Source organism: Protomyctophum bolini (genome assembly GCF_963924005.1).
Source record: "Protomyctophum bolini genome assembly, chromosome: 22".
NCBI classification, from domain to species: domain Eukaryota; kingdom Metazoa; phylum Chordata; class Actinopteri; order Myctophiformes; family Myctophidae; genus Protomyctophum; species Protomyctophum bolini.
The window spans coordinates 9,571,645-9,593,548 of NC_137883.1; the positions used below are offsets into that span (position 1 = coordinate 9,571,645).

A 21,904-nucleotide genomic window follows, 5' to 3' on the forward strand; every position below is an offset into this window, starting at 1 on the left:
AAACATCTAAACAACTTAAAACTGTATGAGATATACACACAAAAGCCAGAGTAGATGTTAAAATTATTTCAAATAGAAAATAACTGATCTTTCCATCTCATAACGTAACGCGATGCGACAGATCTGTGTTATCTGTTATTGTAATTCATAACTTTTTGTATATTCAATTCAATTCAAACTTTATTTCAGACTCAAGGTCCATATCAATAACTTAGTTGTATATATTACAACAACAATGGACTTGTCTCAAACCACCTAACTACAATTATGTTAGCAGATCCATTTTGTGTGGCCACATTTTCAGTCTATGCACACAGGCACATTTTGAGATGAAGGGTGTAACACAAACACCGTACACTCCTGGATTCGCAGAGGAAATGAAATACTCATTTCCAAAGCCGAGAGTGAAGCCTCCGAGCTTGGCTTTCAAATAGACGCTGTTTCTTCAAAGGTGCCCGGACCACTAACAGCAGCTTGTGGGAGTTGTCCATGCTCTTTCTGTTCTCTCATGCTTTTTAAGGTTTTTATTTCTCTCTCTCTCTCTGCACAGTTAACCACATGAACACTAGCTACCCTATTTCCAGCATGTCATGATAGGCGAGAATTAGGCAACATTAGTAGTACACATTGATCAATGCACAACATAGCAGGTCAATGCATCATCACCTCATAATACTGACTCACACTGAACCATAATTTGTCCCACACTTGGTCACGTGGTTAATATAATGAGAACGAAGAATTTATTTATTTAGCGAATGCAAAGTCCTTAAGCCAAGCGGTTGCCTCCTGGTCTGCTGTATGGAGGGTGATTAATCCTCCTTCCAGTCTTTGGAGAGGACAAACTTGATGTGCTCCATAGTTTGCTCCTCACCACACGCACACAGTGGGCTTGGGCCCCATTTGTGAAGGCTGGCCAAGCAGGGGCCATGTCCAGTCCTGAATCTATTGAGCGTAGACCACTGTCTCCTTGGGAGCGAAGAAGTATATTGGTTACACTGAAATGTTTTTTTTTAAGTGTGGGGGCCAGCAGAGAGAGAGAGGGGGGGGGGGGGACATCAAGACAAAGTCCCATATATCAATGAACCAGCTGTACACACTTTTCCATTATTGTTTTTGAGCAATTAAGTTGCAAATTAAGTCACTTGGCTTAGGTTAAAATATGCCAAACTCAAAGAGGTCAAGGCGGGAAAAAGGTTATGTTTGAGCAAAGCTTTTACCACAAAATGTACAAGTAAAGGGCTTCCCCTCACATCAGATATCGAAGCCTTTGCTAATCTGCATTTCCATACAGATCCTCAGCAGAAGGAATCATGAAGTCCTCTAAAAGATTCTGGTAGACTGTTGCGGTGATCTTGGAGTTAAGAAAGCAGAGTCATGATTTAGGGTGCAATGTCCAGTGCAGGTGTTGGTAAACTCTGCAATCTGAAATCCAAGGTCACCGCAACAGTCTACCAGAATGTTTTAGAGGACTTCATGATTCCTTCTGCTGAAGATCTGTATGGAGATGCAGATTTCATCCTCCAGCAGGACCTGGCCCATGCCCATATACCGCCAGAAGCACCACAACCTGGTTTGATGCCCATGCCATCAGTGCTTGACTGGCCAGCCAACATCGCCAAACCTAAACCCCATTGAGAAGCTATGTGGTATTGTGGCCTGGGCCGTGGCTCAGCGGTCCAGGCACCTTGGCTGGTAATCCAGTCTGGCCGTGTGCCGCGGGTTCGACTCCCGATCTCGACGGCCTTTACTGCATGTCTTCTAGGGGTGTGCTGAAATATCGATATTGCGATAAATTATATATAAAAAGAAAAGGAGGAAATGACAGCTAAAATAAAGCAAATCCCACTCTCAGATTCCACAGCAACCAGAAGTACTGAATTACTGGATGGTGATTTGTCCAAACAGCTTTGTGGGAATACAAAATGCAGAATGCATTTCCCCAGCAGTGGACAAGTCCACTGACACCAGTGATAATGGTCAGTTGGTGGTGTTTGTGAGGTATTATGATGACACCAGTGATAATGGTCAGTTGGTGGCGTTTGTGAGGTATTATGATGACACCAGTGATAATGGTCAGTTGGTGGCGTTTGTGAGGTATTATGATGATACCAGTGATAATGGTCAGTTGGTGGCGTTTGTGAGGCATTATGATGGGGAACATGCACTGCTCCCGTGCTTGCGGTTAGGTTTAGGTTTGCTCCCGTGCTTGCGGTTAGGTTTAGGTTAGGGTTAGAGATATGGATAGTAATTTTGGAACAATGAACCTTCTGACTAATGACACGGCACCTTATGATGACACCAGTGATAATGGTCAGTTGGTGGTGTTTGTGAGGTATTATGATGAGGGTATGAGGCAAAGAGGGAGTAATTGAGTATTAATTTAGTGTTTGAGTGGTGCAACCACTATAGACAGCTGTGTGGACCCTGTGTCCGAGCATGAAAATAGCGTTTTTTCAGTTCCAAGTATTTTGTAGTTGCAGATAGTGATATATAGTTGATGAAATTTCATACAATATATCGATATATCACAAATATCGCAATATATCAAATATTGTGATATTATCGTTACCGAGGGCCTAATATCACGATATATATTGTATCGTGAGGTACCCATATCGTCCCACCTCATTGTCTTACCCCCATCTCTCTCCCCATTTCCTGTCAGCCTACTGTCTGTCCCTCCATAAAAAAATAAATAAAGGCGAAAGCCACAATAAAACATTTAGAGAATCTATGGCGTATTGTCAAGAGGGGAACCAGACCCCAAAACAAAGAAGAGCTGATAGGAAGGAAACCTGGGTTTCCATAACTCCAGAGCAATGCCACAGGCTGATTGCCTCAATGCCATATCGATGCAGTGATGAAGGCCAAGGGATTCCCAACCAAGTATTGAAGATTGACATTTCTGTTTTGAAAGTACCATATTTTGATTGGTTTGATGTGATCCTAATTTCTTAATGTGGCATTCAGATTAAAACATTCATGCTCTGCAAAAACTGATTTTAGTGGGTTTTATGAGCTTGAAGCCAAATTTGTGTAAATACTTTAAGTAATTTACGTTGTGTGCACTGCATCTATAATCTATGAAACTTTTTGAATGGAATTATGGAAATAAACCAACTTTTCCATGATATTATTTTTTTTTGGAAAGGTGCTGTACAGCAAGTGTAATCTATAAGCTACAGTAGGTTGTAACACATGCCATACAGATGACACTGGCCCAAGCTGGGGTATAAAAATGGGGGAAAAGAAATAGATCACGTCAGTAAGGAAATCACATATGTCATGCTAGCAAAACCACAATAAGATGGAATACTGCACATTTGCCTTGCTTCAAAAGGTCTTTGATTTAGTGTTGGATGAAAATCCGGAAAATCTGCCTGGGTGTTTTTTTTCCTTTTCCCATAACATTTCCTGCAACAGAAAGGATTTTTTTCTTTTCTTGTAAATTTGTAATTTGGTTGTTTAATATACATTGTTGTTCATGTATAATATACATTAACGACCAAAAAGGGGAAAGTTGTTGCTTTCTGTGTCTGTTCAGGTTGGAGACGGTATTCTGTCTGGGCCTGATCATTGGATTAATACAGGTGTACAGACAAACAAAATGATGGGTTTTTTTACCAGCAACACCGGAAACGTCAATGGCCATGCATTGCCCATACAACATGTGTAGTGGTGTGTACGCATACGAGTCTGTGGTTTGACTGTAGTCATTGTTGTCTAGCTGTTCAGAGCAAATGCCGTTGACTTAGACAAATACTTGAGATAGTTTCACTGCTGCTAAGAGTTAGAGAGTAGACATTTATCTAACTCCAGAGAATCCGCCTGCATAGCTGCGAAGTGAGGTCAAGCCTTCACTGCAGCTGCTGCTGCCTCCACCAAATACTAAGAGAAAACAGGCCTTCTTGTCAATATCATCTCTCTCTCTCTCTCTCTCTCTCTCTCTCTCCCCCCTACTTAAGTAAAAGTATCAATACTGCAATGTATAAATACCGTGTTACAAGTAAGAGTCCAGAATTCATTCAATGTACTTGAATAAAAGTACAAATGTATTGGCATCAAAATGTAGCCTACTTAAAGCACCCAAAAGTATAAAGTACTACATAGTAATTGTGCAATATGTCCCATTTCACAAGATTATATAACAATCTTTTGAAAATAGCAGATCTACAAGGTCAAACTTGTTGTGAACGCTACCATGGAAGAAGCTCCACGTTAAGTTTCGGCCTGTAACTCTTGAACTGTATCAAAATCTAAAATTGTAACTCCCCATATAGACCATGCCCATTTCCGCCAAATTATTATTTTCTTCTTTACATCCCGGCTAGGCTACAACTCATAACTTGCACAGCCCTGGCTAGACAACCCAGCCTGGAGGAGATTATGTTCCTCTCTCTCTCTCTCTCGCTCTCTCTCTCTCGATTGATTGTGGAGTAAATTGGATAGATTTTCTGTAACAAAATGATTTGTATAGATTAATTAATCTATACAATGATTAATAGATTAATAGATTCTATGATCTAGATTTTCTTCTCTTAATGACGACAAGATACTTGAACTTGGTATTTATATGAGTAATGAGTAACTGGCCCTTGTACAAAGTTGTGACAAATTATCTAATTATAGAACGGGGGCTGACCAATTATATTTCCCTCCGCCAAAAAGTGTCTAGGAAGTCGTACAGTATGCGGTTTTGGAGTGGAATCGTTGCTTGTACAGTGCATTTGAGGTCAAGGCCACAGTGTTGTTGATCCAGGGGAGTTTGGAGTTTGGAGGAAGGGCGGGGGGGCAGAGATAAATAAAGGCTTTTCACGCCTTATAAACCCTTTATCTGGCAGGCAGGACACAGTCTGACACCCTCAAACAAAGATCTCTTGGCCACCTAAGGTGCAAACTCTAAATGTGGGCAAGCGCCTGGCATCCGTACGCTCTGGAATGCCCTCCGAGAAGCTTAGAAAATTATAGAATAATATTGATGCGTTACTGTAGTAATCTTTATTTCTAACACCCATTTAATCTATATTTAATATAAGCAGTCGAGACATTGCAATGTGTCAGGGATTCTGTGTTGACTCTCCCAGGGGACAAGGCATACATTATTTAGTTTGAAGACCAAGGAGACCGTGACCGTGATACGCACGCACACCTACACGCACAAGCACTCCAATGCGCTGAAACTGTTGCTCGTTTTAACACACATTCTCAGAAAATATAATTACAAAAAACACTGTTTATATCACTTTAAAGTTGACTGTTGCCTCGCGTCAACTTTCGAGGAACAACAGGGGAGGTGCCGTTTTCCCGAATATGTGACGATGGGATTCTCAGATTGCTTTAAAGTAAACCACAGCGTCTTGAGGCTTATTGCATTCATGAATCTCTCTCTCTCTTTATCTCTCTCTCTCTCTCTCTCTCTCTCTCCCTTCAGGTGCTTTCATCGTCTGCTGGACTCCCGGCCTGGTCCTCCTCCTCCTCGACGTCTTCTGTGCCAACTGCAACGTGCTGACCTTCGAGAAGTTCTTCCTGCTGCTCGCCGAGTTCAACTCGGCCATGAACCCCATCATCTACTCCTACCGCGACAAGGAGATGAGCGCCACCTTCAGGCAGATCCTGTGCTGCCAGCGGCAGGAGAACGTCAACGGGACGGTGGCCGAGGGCTCCGACCGCTCCGCGTCGTCCGTCAACCACACGGTGCTGGGCGCCGGCGGCGGCGGTGGAGGTGGAGGAGGAGGAGGCGTGCACCACCACAACAACCAGCACCACCAGCACCACCAGCACCACCACAACGAACACTCTGTGGTGTAGTGACGGAGAACGCACACGGCGCGGAGGAGGCAGGAGAACATAGAGATTGAACCGTTTTACTCGCAGGGTTTTTGGTCTCTATATGCGGCAACAGGATAGGTGGGCACTATAGGGTACACCTGGGCACCTCCATGTAACACTATTTTATGTCCATTTGTCTATTTTAATGTTTGAAGATTTGTCTTAAGCAAAGTAAAGTATACATCCATTAGAACATTCTTAAACGTTCGACAATTAGTCATGTACCGTGCATGTTCACATCATCTTTGGGGGCAGCGGTGGCCAAACGGTTTGCGGAGCGGTCTTGATATCGGAAGGTCGCTAGTTCGTATCCCCGGACCGGCACGTTAAAATTACCACCGCTGAAGTGCCCTTGGACAAGGCATTGAACGCCTACCATGAAATGTTCTATGAGCAGGGCCTGGCTGTAAACAAGTTCTTGAGCTTAGTCCAGTTACCCTGGGTAAACATAGTACCTTTCCTTTCCCATCTACTTTACATTACTTAAGACCATTTAAAAATGCCCGTTGGGCCCTGTATACTCCATATATGAAAGCGGCGACCGTCACTTCACCTTTTATCAGTGCTCCGGTTGCTATGGAGCTCCTCCGTCCCCACCAGCTATGAGATCGTTTACATCCAGGCTCCATTTAAATCCATTAAAAAGCAAGATTTTCAAAGCCCTGTATCTCTAAAACTTTGAGCACTGTCCATGGTTAGCCGTCATGCATCCCGATGATCGTAAATCCTTTGTGACTTTGTGTCTCGCGAGTCGCATCGCTCCGGACATGTAACAGTTTCTGGCGAGAGCTAAGGGGTATATGAGCTAATGCTGCTAATCACCGCTCACAACACTAGCCGCCACCTCCCTGATAACCTGGAAATGAAACGGCGGGTCGTTACAATGGGGAGTCAATGATGGCAAGGCTTAGGTGTGCTTATGCTACCGCCTAGCAGGCAATAATGGAGTCAAGGTGCCCAGATGTCCCTAGTGCCCACCTCACCTGTATCCCTCTATGCAGATGTTTGGCCGAGAGGCGTCAAAGTCAGTAGAGGAGGACTATAGGACTGTCTGTGAACCTGGAAGTGAAGATTCATTTTTTTAATTTTTTTGAAGGGGCAGAGGGAGATGGGAAATGTAGTAGTTGTTGGACTACAGACAGTGGCTGACATGAGGTCGACGTGGAGACGGAATGGTGTGGAGATAGTGGCGTTGACGACGACGAGTACGGCTATAGAATCACAGTGGCAACTATGAAGAGAAGTGAAAAGACAAATATACTTTATCTCTGTCCAGAGACAGATAAGTGGAGGAGTCTCATCATTGAGGACGCTTGATTGGCTGTTTTAGTTTTTGTTGTTTTTTTGTTGGTAATAAACGGTGTGGTTATTGGCAACACCGATGCCGTACTATTTAATACGTGATCTGTGAAGTGAAAGTATAATGCCAGTATAACTAATCCTCTGTCACTCCTCTTTAACAAAACATTCCACTGCAGAGACTTTCTAACCTGTCACTCCGGGGACCTACACAGGGTCAACAAACAAAAACAAAAAAAAGCATTATTTGCATATCGCTGAATTGATTTCACAAGCTTTTGTGTCAGCTAATCTTATAGCATTTTTAGCACACGAGACTACAGTATTTTTTTTTTTTTTTTTTTTTTTTTAGCAAAGGACTTATAAATGCATCAGCACGTCACATACCATATGTGCTCTCGAGTACCACATACTGTATATATATATACACACACTAGTGTAGTAGTGTACATGATGTCTGACAGACAGACAGACATCACCATAATAACCTCATGGAGGATCTAGGCCACTGGTTCCCAAACGTTGGGTCGGGACCCATTTGTGGGTCGCGGACAGATTATTGTTTTGTTTCCTACATTTTGTTTCGAATTTTTTTTTTAACCTTCCCGAAAAAAGCACCCATTTTCATGAATGAAAAACAAAAATCTTTCATGAAGAAATTTGAAAATATATTTTTTAAGGCGTGGTGGAAATAGCAGATTAACAAATTCACATATTAAGCTTGTATAGATCTGGTATTTTCACCCTTTGATCTCGCCGCAAAGCGGGTGCCTATTGGGCTATAGTTCCAAACATTGGAACTATCCCATTGAGATAGAATGAGCACTTCCGCATTCCATTGTTACAATGGGAGTCAACGCTTGTGTCGCGGTCGCCACTCTCTTATTAGATTACTCTGGGTCCAGGGCAAACCTCCCATTTCTCTTTTGGGTCTGGACCTGAAAGGTTTTGGGAACCACTGTTCTAGGCGGTGTTTTCCAGGAGGAATGTTGGTATTAAACCTATAGGGTATACGGCTGTTGATACCAAATAGCACAGTTTAAGACCGACGATACAATATACCAATATGACAGTTTTAGAACATAATTATTCTACATACCGAGCTTGTGAAATCAGGATTGCTATTTTCCCACACGAGGACTCGCAAGAAATACAGTGGTGCTATTATACTGTGCAACACATGGGATCCTGGCCCATAGTTTGACAAACAGGCCTTGCTAGCATTTTTGCACTAGGGTAATCTTTTGTAGATTTTCTTTTCTTTCTTTTTTACAAAAAAAAATTATATTTTGTAGCTGTTTTTTAATCAAACTTCTTTTGGGACTCAGTTGTTTCCGTTGCCCACCAAAACACATTTTCTTACTGTTAAAATAGTCTTTAATTATCGCCATGCGTTCCTCCGTCCCAGAGTTAATTCCTAACATTGAGAGTGTAAAAGTGGACCCATTTGTGTCCATCTTCACACTCTGGTGGGAAAAGGAATATTATGCTAGTGGCGTTTATTACTTCATTCTGACACATGAAGGGTCCAAGATCTGCAAGAAATCATGCATTGTTTACCTCCCTTCAGGAGAGTTGTTCCAGAGATGTTACCAAGGAAGGGGAGGAGGGAGGATGTTTTCCTCTGTGGGGGAAGAAGATTGTGTTCCACAGCACTATGCACACAAGGGGTGAAGGCCTGTTTTTTTCCCTCTCCCCCCTCTCTCTCTGAGTGTTAACAGACTTATGGTACTGAAGTTGAAGGGCCCTAAATCTGCCATATTCCGTCCTTTACTCGATTCCATTTCTAATGGAAAGCAGTTACGTTATTTTTAATGTCTCTTGTCCCAAGAAAAAGGCTAATTCAGCATTTTAGTGCGTGAACAATGTTATACGTTAATAATTAATTGGGTGCTTTAAATAAATTATTTCTTTAGCCTCTAAAAGAGCTACCATAGACCCATGAAGTCCTACAAGCGCACTCAGGCCATTACAAATTAAATTCCTCTAGGTTGAGTCAAGTGTCAGCTACTCCAGATAGGATGTTCCATTCATATGGGAAAGACTGGTAAAAAAAACTAACAAACACTGGCATGAAGGCATGATGGATGGCAAGGCTGCCTTAGGCATGTGTTTGTGGCATTCTGCTGTGGCTGACGAGATCTGTGATAGTCGATATAAACATTTACTGTATAGTCTACAGAACGTTTCAACCAGCCTCTCAAATATGGACCCATCGTCATTCAACAATAGGGTTGAATGATGTGTGCGCACGCGTTGGTGTGTGTGTGTGTGTGTGTACTGGAGGACGTGTGTAGAAATTAATTAATGAAATTAATGTTTGAGACAGGCATACAAGGCAGGAAGCGCAGCATGAACTTGAACAAACACAGCTGTTTTGTTTACGTCAACAAGCAATCCTCTTCACAGATAACATTAGCCACATTTAGCTATCTCAATTTTAAAAGTATTTTTATGTGCCTTTTCCTTAGATAATATTAAATACAACTTAAATAAAATATTTAATTTAAAACAAACTAGCTCAGCAGTTATTTTGAGATTTACATTATTGTTTGCACATAATTGTGGGTATATCCTGAGAAGAATATACATGCTGCCTTCAAAATCAACCAAATGAAGTCATTTTGGTAGGCATTTTATCTTGTGAATGGGACAGACCTTGATGCATTCCTCTGTGGAAGACACTGCCATGGACTCCAGCAATTGTGAGCTCGACTCAATTGTTTTTTTATACCGAAATTATGCGAAATTGAAAAGAATACTGTAGGTACCAAGTTGTACTGAAGAAAATAGATTCAGTTTATGTTGTGTTTTGTTTATAGCAAAACCAACTTCCCTCCTTGCATATACAGCCTACACTTGATGTGAAAGTGGTGATAAATGTAATTTAAACATCCACCATCAAAACTCTTGCATGTCTCTTCCATATCATGATAGCGCACATAGATTTATTTTCTTTCACTAAGTGCAATTTCAGTGTTGTCATGGGAACATTCTCTGCAATTGAATGGCAGTTTGAATTCACTTTCTACAGTACTCAAGATCTACTATGTGATATGAAATAATTGTATTTTCCCCTAACTTTATCTATGAAGAGGATAGACTATAGAGCAGTGAGCCATTGCAGTCTGTACTGGCAGTTGAGCTGTTCATTACAATATTGGCCATTTCATCACAGCAAAGCTATGAAGTAAACTGTGTTATTGTTGCCAATGATTTCTTAGGGAGGTGCTCAACTAGGCTCTTCTTGGAGCCACTGTACTACAAGCAATTGGCAGTTGTTTTTCTCCAAATAATTTCCGGAATAGAAATAATAAGTAGATCTAAGTAATAGATCTCCATTTGATTCGAGAAAAAGTGCAAGAGAAACACCCTGGGCATTACAATACTATCAAGGAAACGCCCTTGCTACCAGTGGTGGTAGGTTACATTTACTCAAGTACTGTACTTAAGTACAATGTTGAGGTACTTTTACTTTACTGGAGTATTTCAAAATGTCTATACTTTTACTTCTACTCCACTACATTTCAGAGTCAAATATTGTACTTTTACTTCTCTACATTCATTTGAAAACTTTAGTTACTAGTTACTTTGATTATTATTACAAAACATACATTAAACACTTTAGCCCTAATTTACATTTGAAAATAGCCGAACTACAAGCTCACAATGCGTCGCAATGCGACACATTCAGAGTTTGTATATCCAAGTAAAAATATAAAAATAAAAGTATTCTTTTTACATTTGGAAACTTGAACATTCTGCATAGTGAGTACTTTCTACTTTTGGTACTTTAAATACATTTTGACAACAATACCTTTGTACTTTTTACTCGAGTACATTTTGAATTCTGGACTTTTATACTTGTAATGGAGTAGTTCTTCATCGCAGAATTGATACTTTTACTTAAGTAAAACATTTGAGTACTTTTTCCACCACTGCTTGCTACTATGGAATCACCCCGGGTAGCGCTGTTGCTATACAGATGTGAGCTACCATGTGCACTGCTGCTATAGGAAAGTATCCATGGCAGTGTGTGTGAACTACCCATCGTCTTTGCATGAAATAAAATTTAATATTCAATGTACATGACCAAACTCTTTCTATATGGCTCTGAACCCCATTCCTGCATATTTTACATTCAATCACTGTAGCCATCTTCTAAAACAGTGTTAATTCAGGTTGCATATAAAACCATGTACAAACTATCTGTCTTTGTATTGTCTTTTGTCTGCATGTAAGTATGTCATTCTTTGTACATTGTAAGTATAATGTGTACAGTCCGTATGTATATAAACTATTATTCAAAGTTAATCACCAAAGGGAATATGTTTTGTGTTTGTAAATTCAACTGTGTAACACTCCGAACGTACTGTAGGATTTTTGTTTTGTTTCTGTTGTCATTTCTATGTCATGCTTATGATGATAATGTGACATGGCCTTAATTGTTTGATTTATTTAGGGCCAACAGAGTTGTTAGCTTGTTTGTGACTGAAACTAAATGTCCATGTGAGCAGTGCCTTCCAGTGTTACTCATAAAGGTCCTTCATTTCCCCAAAGTAGCTTTAAATTGTTTCATTCTTTCCCAGTATGAGTTCTTAGTATTTCCAAATTCCTACTAGCCACATAATCTACTTACAGCCAGGAGGAAAGAGTATAGCCTATTTGTTGTTCAATTTGTTTTTCCATGTACCCAACAAACTTAGTTGACTGCAGGGTCCCTCAAGGCTCTACAGACAAATCCATGGAGCGCTATAGTAGCCTGGCTAACAAGCCAGACCGAATCAGCCGTTGGCAAAAAGAAATTGCCTGCCGGCGGATTACGGTCTGGAGAGGCTCAATTGTACACCCATTTCCTACACCAGAGAACTGGTGTGGCCAATCGGGACACGGTATGCAATATGGGCGGGCTTTGGTACAGTGACGTTCAATGCTTGAGACCTTTGACTGACTGTAGCTCTGACCAATTGCGTCAAAGAGAAAATGTTTGAACCCGCCCCCCCGGGAAACAAGATCCATACACAGCATCTCCAGACTCAAAGGTCACACGACAGTGTGATTTGAGTCTGGCTTATTAACCAGGCTAGCACTATAGTGCCCTGCAGGCCAGGTGTAGCTAATCAGTGCTGCGGTGTAAAGCTGCGCTTAATGGTACACGGCAGCTGTACCGTCACCCATGGCACCCCTCCGTGGAATCGTCTATACTATAGGTCCGCTGGTATTTCCCTTCACACTAAACACAAAGCCGGTCTACAAGCTCACAATGCGTTGCATTATGACACGTTGGAAACTTGTAGATCAGCTATTTTCACAGAATGTACATTTTGTGCTTTCTTGGTACCGTCACTGTCACCAATTTCTTAAAGTTGTAAGAATGTATATACCTTTTTCAAATGATATCTATATAGTAACATAAGGTTGATGACTTATGTGCTCTTGAAAGGCCTGTCAGCATCTATATGCAGCTGCAGTACTTTCAAATGATAATCTTGAAGGCCATTAAGACTTTGCTAAACCAAAATCAATTGAATCCCCAAAACAGCCCAAAAGAAACATACTTTTTTACAAATAACGTTGGCATCAGTCCGCAGTATTCTTCCTACTGTGTATCATATGTGTTGTCATAATGTTGCCACAATTACTAATAAAGAGAATCGGAGACTCAATGTTGTGGTAATCATAGACTCCCAATGTAACTTATTACTTAATGTCTGTTGATCATGACCTCAGACTTTGTTGTAATTGCACTTGGAGAAAAAAAAGCACTAGAAAGAAAATAAAAAATAAATAAGCACTTGTGGTTATTTAACCAGTGTGGTATAAAAGTATTGCATGCATGGATTCAAAATATGATGAACATAGACAACTGAATGATTTTTTAATCGTTTTTGGCAAGTCAGGCCATTACTCAGATTTAATATAATGTGTACAACAGAAGATCATCCTAATCTGGTTTGTAGCAACATGTGTGCATTTTAAATTGGTGTATAATCTGCTCAAGATCGGATAAGAATTTGACTGCCTAATGCCCATGATATTTACATAAAATTTCTCTTCATTAAAATGAAAATGTCCACTGCTTCAACTTAATAAGTGAATAGGACCGATATTACAGTGACGTTGAGATTGTCAAACCAATTTATTTGGGGGTAAAGTCTTCCCATGCAAACAATTCCACACTGATTTTTCTACCACGACATGGTTTAGGATATAAAAACAGGTGTATCTGATGAAAGAAGTCAGAGCAATGTGCATGGCTGCATGCAACCAATTAATGTGGATGCTGCATAAACTTTCATGCATGACACAAAGCATGGGAAGGGCTTGACTTTGGCAACCGTTGCTTGGGTTTCTCCTGAACTCTTGTGTTTCAGCGAACTCCTTCAGTCCAATCACAATATTTATTAGCGGCTTGGGGCGTAGCCTATAAGGGGGTGGTGCTTCGATACACATGACATGAATGGTGTTGGCTACAGATCCTGGCAGTGAGCATGTCCATGTGGCTGGGTCCCTGGGCCTCGCCTTGCTTAATACATTTTTTGATTCGGCTTCTGGGAATGTCTATTGCCGAATACAGTCAATATTGTTTTATCCATGCTATCTTCCACAAAAGAATAATACAAAAATAACAGTACTTCGCAGGCTGTTCTCTATCTCTCCAGGCACTGTCAGGAATGAGTACGCAGGGCTGGATATGCTATGGAGTCCAGAGGGCACTATAGTTGCCACCCAGCAGGGGAACTATAAGCCAGTGGATTGGACAAGGACCATGCAGACTGAGACAGCTGTCTCCTACATTGTTCTCCCTCCCGCATCCTTCATTTTATAGTTCCGTTATTTACTTATTGTCTTTTTTACTTCTATAGTTTCCAGGCTCTCAAAACTATGTGGCATACTCACTGTAGTCACACTATCATCTCAGATACAGCGGCGGAACAACGCGGTACTGTACCCAGCCCCCCCCCCCCCGAACATTTAACTCCATATATAGGAATAACGGGACACAGAGAGACATACATACAGAAATATCCATATATGGGCATAAAAGGGACACAGACAGATGGGTGGGCCAGGTACCCTGACAACTTCCATCATTACCGACAAACTGGAACACCGGGCACCGGTCTAGTCACTTTAAAACAAACATTATGTTCTCTTACACAAATTCAATTTGCACACCGTAGCCACAGTGCACTGTGGACCCTCTTCAATGAACAACAACGTTTATACAAAATGGCACGGCGGCCAAAAAGTACTGTACATCCTCGCAGGCAGTGACAGTAATGGCCTCAAAAGTCTAATATCTCCTCTGGCCCATAAGGACATGCCTTTAGTCTAGTGGTTAAGATATTGGACTTCCATGTGGGAGACAAGAGTTCAAATCCCAGGCATTACTCTGTAAACAAAACACAAAAATAACTCAGCCACCAAATGTAGCCAGACGTGACTGCCCCCCCCAAAAAACAGGTTAAAGTGTAACCTGTTGATGTTTTTTGTGGGGGGCAGTCTCACACTATATGATACTAGCATGAGACTTATACAATTAAGTAGACTCACCTAATGCCGCCGCAGAGGATCTACCATGTTTAACGTAATTCCATACTATGGGGTCATTTTGTTCAAATCCAAAGATGCATGGTTTTTGTAAAGTTGCCCGAACGGCCAAGGCTCCAAGAACAGTCAGTAATGCAGTTTAAGGGTCTTCATTTTTCCCCAAAACTCCTCCAACAAAATCCAGACAATTGTTCAGTGGAATAATCCTCAATAACAAACTAGATTACAGGCAACAAAATAAAGAAAGGACCAAAAGATAAATAAATACTTGGGCAACACTCCTTAATAAAACCCAACCAGGATGAGAGCTCTCTTCAGGCTGTACCTTGATCACACAAGGCCCTGTAGCTCTCCCTCAGGGATGTTATCAGTGTCAAAGCCCACATACAACTAACTTGTCTGTCCCTGCAGCCTCCCTTAAATAGGAATGGATCCTACCACAAGACACAGAATCAATTAGCAACATTTCTTCTCAATAAATACTTTCAAATAAATACTGCCATAAATAACACCTTGAATAAAAGTAACCTAAACATTCTCAATAATGCGTTACAATAAACAAGTATAAATCAGCATGTAAACTCAATGACAATAATAAGACAGCATAATTAGAAACACCCCTCTCCTGCACAGCACTTGGCCCCTTCCTAATCAAGGGAAATTCCACCAGCAGTGCAGGAGAGACAATTAGCCAACCATCAGTTTAAAACATGCGCCCCCCCCCCTGCTGCTTTCTTTCGTTTTAGTGACTTTAGCTATTTTTGCAGGGGGCGGGGGCATTCGAACATGGGGCTAAATATGTATTTGTTTTACAAAATGTCATAGCAATTCAGTTTTTTATTATTTATTATAGTCCTACTAGACCCCAGAAAAGTACATCTGTCCACAAAAGATCACAGGATCTACTGAATGTGAAGGGGGGGTACTATAGGGGCCGGGTTGCCATACTGTGTTCAGTGTGTTGTATGGCTTAACATGTCAGTTTGTGTTTGTCACCCCCTTCACATTCAGGCAAAAATCACACATGGCACTATACAGAATAGCGTATGTGTAGTATGTGTAATTACTATAAAACGGAAGGTAAAGTGAGTAGTATGATGAATTGAGCCGTGTGTGAATGGTGGGCAAAACAGTCTTTTAATGTAAAAATGCACTGTGAAAATAAAAACTCAGGAAGTAGCCAGGCCCACTATATCGAGTGTGACATGAATTAAGTAGTAGTTCGGGTGACTGCAGCAAAAATGTTTTTATAGGAAAGAATGTGTGTGTGTGTGTGTGTGTGTGTGTGTGTGTGTGTGTGTGTGTGTGTGTGTGTGTGTGTGTGTGTATAAGAGAGAGAGAGAGAGAGAGAGAGAGAGAGAGAGAGAGAGAGAGAGAGAGAGAGAGAGAGAGAGCGAGCAGGGGGTGGTTGGGTGGGGGCTCTGCATTCTGCTATGTTTATTGTTCCATAGCTCTGGCATGCCAGACCCCAGTTGATTGATATATGTCTAGCTACTTCCTGTTGCTCCTCGAACGGACCAATCATAGCCAGCCTTGCTGTGGTCTCACAGGAAGTTGCTCTGCGCCGTTTGCTGAATGAGGGGGATGTCACGACGTACAGACAACGTCAACACATAGACCCTTTCCCTTGGTTCCCAGGGTGGGAACTCAAAATGATGCATGCTGATGGACAAATGTGTCCCCTCACTCTAAATGATGCTGATGGACAAATAATGAGTGACTGACTGTCGCAAACGATACAGAGCCACCTCCCTGACAATAACGCAGAGACAGCTTGTTTATTTTTGGACGCTTATATGGAACGATTTTAAGATGAGCCCGTATTATTCTCCATAGAGAAATTACTTCCGTGAACCAGGCAGAACCAGGTGTGACCAGAGTGAGTGACGTCAGGACTTCGGCGCTCTATAGAGGGCATGCGCGTGACATCATCATCATACCCGCAAAGTAGCTCTTTGCCTGCATGCCTGCCTGCCTGCCTGCCTGCCTGCCTGCCTGTCTGTCTGTCTGTCCATGAGTAGTTATTTGTCTGTCTGTCAATGAGTAGCTGTCTTACGGTCTGCCTGTCTATGAGTAGCTGTCTGCCTGCCTGTCTATGAGTAGCTGTCTGTCTGCTTGCCTGCCTGTCCAATTGTCCATGTGTAGCTGTCTGTCTGCCTGTCTGAGTAGCTGTCTGCCTGCCTGCCTAATTGTCCATGAGTAGCTGTCTGTCTGCCTGTCTATGAGTAGCTGTCTGCCTTCCTGCCTGTCCAATTGTCCATGAGTAGCTGTCTGTCTGTCTATGAGTAGCTGTCTGCCTTCCTGCCTGTCCAATTGTCCATGAGTAGCTGTCTGCCTGCCTGTCCAATTCTCCATGAGTAGCTGTCTGTCTGCCTGTCTATGAGTAGCTGTCTGACTGCCTGCCTGTCCAATTCTCCATGAGTAGCTGTCTGTCTGTCTGCCTGTCTATGAGTAGCTGTCTGCCTGCCTGCCAGCCAGCAAGTTGGTTAACAGAAAATAAATTGTTATGGCTGAGTAAAATAAAATACAACTAGAAAGGTCGCAATTTAAAAAAATTGCAGAGTGTGGTTGCCGCAGTGGCTTACATATATACCCCTCCCACTGATATTGCCAGCCTGTTACAGTTTCAAGTCACACCTCAGATCGTGTGTAAGTAATTCGGAGGGGATTTAACCCCCGAAATTCATGTTTTTGCGACAAACGGTTACATTTCTCGCGTTTGCGGCGCCCCCTATGGATGAAAATGGAATTGCTTTTAGAACTTGGTTGATTGAACCACCCCGGCATGTGTTTCAAATTTTTGATGGATTGGACATTCCGTTCGTGATTTATGGCATTTTCCGTGATATAGGCCCCTCCTACTAACTTCGGACGACGATTACGGCCGAACGATACGCACAATCAAAATTCTGCAGTTGTTTTTTTAATCGGATGGGTCCAGAGATCACGTGTGCCGATTTCTGTGAGATTTGGACAAAATCTGTAGTGGGAATAGCAAAAAGTGTGTTTTGGACAAAATTCAAAATGGCGGAAAATCTATCATGACGCAAATGGGCGTGGCCTATATGGGGAAATTTAATTCACTAATAAATTCATATCAATTAAACTATACAACATTTCTCTTAGCAAAGTACACGCACACGATTCCCGATTTTTCCGGTCAATTTGACATATGTGGGAGGAGTAGTGCGTCAAACTAGTGGAATAATAATAAAGTGTTACAGTTACAAAAGTCTGGTTGCCCTGTTGCCCCTGTTGCCCTGGCAACCACACTAATAAACACAATTTGCCTGAAAATAGATTACCCAGCTATGACCTTTTTCATGAAAAAAAATGAGTAGTGATATGGCTGACTGAGTAAAATAAAACAATCTACCTGAAAATAGATAGCTATAAGTGAAGAGCAATTTCCGCAATTTCCGCAATTACCATTTCCGCAATTTCTGCAATTTCAATTTCCGCAATTTCCATTTCTGCAATTTCCTCAATTTCCATTTCCGCAATTTCCGCAATTTCCATTTCCACCGTTTCCGCAATTTCCGCAATTACCATTTCCGCAATTTCCATTTCCGCATTTCCGCAATTTCCGCAATTTCCATTTCCACCATTTCCATTTCCGCAATTTCCACAATTGCCATTTCCATTTCCAACTATTAATGGCAGCTGGGTTTCATCATTCAAATAAAATAGAATTCTGTCCGTTTAGCTATAAAATTATGTCAGGGAATAGGGATACACAGTAGCCTATGTCTTTCATTTGCATTGCATCTCCCCCCCCCCAAGCTTTTATTTTCGTTCGAGTAATAGTACAACTCTAATAGTATTACTTATAATAATGTAATTAAATAACTTCATTCAGATTTATTTATTTTTATTTCATTTTCCAGATTTCTTTTTCTTCTTTTTTTTAGATTTTCATTGGTGGGCCAGTCATAATGGTCCCGCGGGCCTGATGTGGCCCGCGGGCCTGAGGTTGAGTATCACTGCTCTATACTACAGTATACGGTGTACTGTAGGCCTATATGCAGTGTTGAACATTGCAACAGTGTGTCAGGAGGCATGGTCTTTGTCTGGACCTTTCACATGTCAGAGAACATGACCTCATTTCCACACACACTAGTCTTTACAGTATGACAACTCTATAGCAGCAAACTAAACATGAGGGGCCATGTACAGTACTGTGTACATGTAGTGTGTACAATGTACACACTTCCAGCATTCTTATATGCCATGTATATCAGTTGTCCTACGATAGATATAGTAACATGAGATTTTAAAACAGCTGCATCAAATCTTTTTTTCTTGTTTTTGTTAACAGAAACAGATACATAGCCTGACACTCTGCCTGAATTTTCATTTTGTTTCAGTGCCAGAACTTATTTTTCTTTAATGGACGTGGGTAGCGATTCAGGGACTAGCTGGAGCCAGGGTAACAGATACTTAATACTGGCCAAATGACTGCCAAGACTTTATCAGTTTCATATGATATGAAACTGGTATTTTTTGCCAGTCATTTGGCCAGTATATGCATCTGTTAGACTTCATACTATAGTAGGAATATACTACTATAGTATGAAGCCAGTAGTTTTCAAGATGCATGATACATTTATTCGTGGACAACTTGTATTATTTAGTACATTCATTAAGCATTTGTGGCCAACTTAATTCACAGATGTAACCAAAAGAACACAAAAAGTACAAACACATACGTTTATTGAAATCGTGAAGCAATGTGACAACAATGAACAAATGATTGTATAGTAGTTAAAATGAAGCCATGAAGTAAATTATAACACTATGTACGGATGAGTCTTAACCGGCATTGTATGTCGGACTATTGGTATGTCGGACCATGGGCGTAGCTTGAACTTGACGCCAGGGGGTGCGATGCATGCTTTATTTTATTATTCTAGCGTTTTTACAATGCCCTAACCCCTAAAAAATGTTATTTAGGTAGTACAGCAGCACACACAGTGTGCTGTTGTACATTACTGTACCAATTATACAAAATACTGTGCAACACTCTGCCAATCACGCAGCCGAAACAAAAGACTGCATCCTTTAAAACCGAATAGAACCAAGTGTATCTTTGCACCTGTGTATGTGTGAGCAGATGGATAATTATGTACATCTCCAGAATAATATACTGTATGTATTTCATGGCAGGCAAGATATTTATTGTCGTTAGTGCTGGTGTGTATCCATCATCATATCACCTGTTTCAATCTCAATGTCTAACTTTTTTTTAATCATTATTATTTCACTGTAAACAAAAACAAAAAAACACACATTAAAACTCTATCAATGACGTCATAATGAAAACAAAGATAAATCAATAAAAAGCAACAGAAGAATGCCCAAAGGTGGAATATCAACTTTGTTTATACTTTTATAGTTTATACTATACAAAAAACATCAACAGCAATGTTTAAAGTGAATGTGTGCTGTTTTGGAATTGGCAGGAGACACTAACAAAATGATTGTCACTGGCTGGGCAAACTGCCTGTGTCCAAGCAAGTGTTGTCAGCGTAAGTATTCTGGGCTTTGGAACCGTACACAGAATGTACTGTAGGACTCGCATGATGGATAAATGTACAATTGCAAAATACTGGGAATTAATGGTCAGGATATGTTCAGAGCTTAGAGTTTGTCTCCATTGGAGCATGCTACGATTTAAATGTACAACCATTACCTTTGACGGTAGAGGTCAAGGTTATACATGGCCTTGTTTAAACCAAACTCAAAAGAGTTCTTGGCAACTTATTTTAACACATTTTGGGCGGAACCCCTTTTGGTGTTAGCATTGTGTTATGCTTTAGCTATTGAAAAATAGCAGATCTACAAGCTCATAGCGTGGCACCGAGTGCCGCACTACGATCTTGTAGGTCTGCTATTTTCTATTACATAGAAACAGCTTTTTCAGAAAACTGCCATTTTCAAACAGACTTTTTTAGAATCTGCTCTCAGGTCAAAATGAGTTAATGAGTAACATTTTATTTTAACTAATGTATGGTAGAGTATGTTAATACAATTTAGCTTAGTACATTGGAGGAGGTTTCCTGTATACCCTGGTGTCGGGTAGGACACCTACTGGTAGACAAGCGGTACTGCCTGAAGCTATAAGCCTATTCAGCCTCTTATAGAATGAGCGGTTGAAATTGGGCTCGGGTCCACGGGACATAACATTTATGGATTGCAGCTTTAAACTAATTATGCAATGATGGGAATATTACCAAGGCGCAGACATAGGCTGGATAAGCCTGGATTATACTTTATAGGAGTTCAAAGAAGCATGAGTGGGAAGTTGCCAACTCACCAGGCCGTTCGGCAATTTAATGGCTGCTTTGATCCGTCAAGATGACACGTGCATTCAGTATAATTATGTGACGATGGAGGCCCCAGTGAGTCACTCACAGTCCTACTCCAGATTGCACTGTTTGGATTAGCCCAGAAAGACGATACCAAACACTGTGAACTGCCTTCATGTGTGACACTCCTGGCTGCAAAGTCATACCAGCTATAGGGACAATAGTGGAATCTTAAAGTTGGAGTGCCCCCCCTTAAAACATGATCATCAGGTACTATGATTATACTAGGAGGAAGATTTATTTTTTACAGAAAGTGTTCAAATGTTGTGGCCACACCCACAGGTTGATTATAACTTCAGTATACCTGGTTTTCACCTTAGCACCACCCACCTGAACTTAAGCCTCACCCACAGCTGTGTGTTGTATGAGAATGGGGGAGGGGTTAGGTTTATGATGCCACAACAATAGTGTATTTTCGATTGGGCCTTCTGACTCAAAAGGCTTTCAGCTTTCAGGAAGAAACCAAAGATACACATATTTGAATACTCTAATCACATCTGGGGGTCTATTAGACTAGAGTAATGTTAACTCCATAGACAGTATACAAAACAGAAAAAAGTACAAAAATCTTGTTATGTGTGCAGTTCGTCCAATGCCTTCCGATGGGCTGGTTGAGCTAGGTCTGCTAACCAGCAGTACTAGGGGTCCTGGTAGGATTCAGCAGCAGTATATTATGCTTCACTGAGGACGATTAAAGAGTTGAAAACAAATTGCTCGTAGTTCTGCACAGGGCCTGGAATCCCGTTAAGGGGGCACTTTTGGACAAAAATTGAAGAAAATAGCAGATCTACAAGCTCACAACGCGTCGTGCTGCGACACGTTGAGAGCTTGTAGATCAGCTATTTCCGGGG

At 41.2% G+C, this 21,904-nt stretch overlaps 2 protein-coding genes across 3 annotated transcripts in view; one reads left to right on the forward strand and one right to left on the reverse strand.

The window, feature by feature from the left end:
* The window catches only part of lpar1 (lysophosphatidic acid receptor 1), a 69,295-nt gene extending 56,141 nt beyond the window's left edge, over positions 1 to 13,154 (forward strand). The window contains exons 3-4 of one of the 2 annotated variants that reach the window (XR_013963458.1): positions 5,435 to 11,703; positions 11,792 to 13,154. Coding sequence is in view for 1 of the 2 variants with exons in the window: in XM_080756203.1 (XP_080612329.1) it covers positions 5,435 to 5,811 (377 nt within the window). In the remaining variant the exon portion in view is untranslated. Of the gene's footprint in view, positions 1 to 5,434 lie in introns of both variants that reach the window. The other variant, XM_080756203.1, reaches the window with a different exon arrangement.
* A 6,300-nt stretch (positions 13,155 to 19,454) lies between these two features.
* The window catches only part of musk (muscle, skeletal, receptor tyrosine kinase), a 44,116-nt gene continuing 41,666 nt past the window's right edge, over positions 19,455 to 21,904 (reverse strand). The window contains exon 17 of the mRNA XM_080755724.1: positions 19,455 to 21,904. This exon is cut by the window's right edge and continues 1,333 nt beyond it. The gene's annotated coding sequence lies outside the window, so the exon portion shown is untranslated.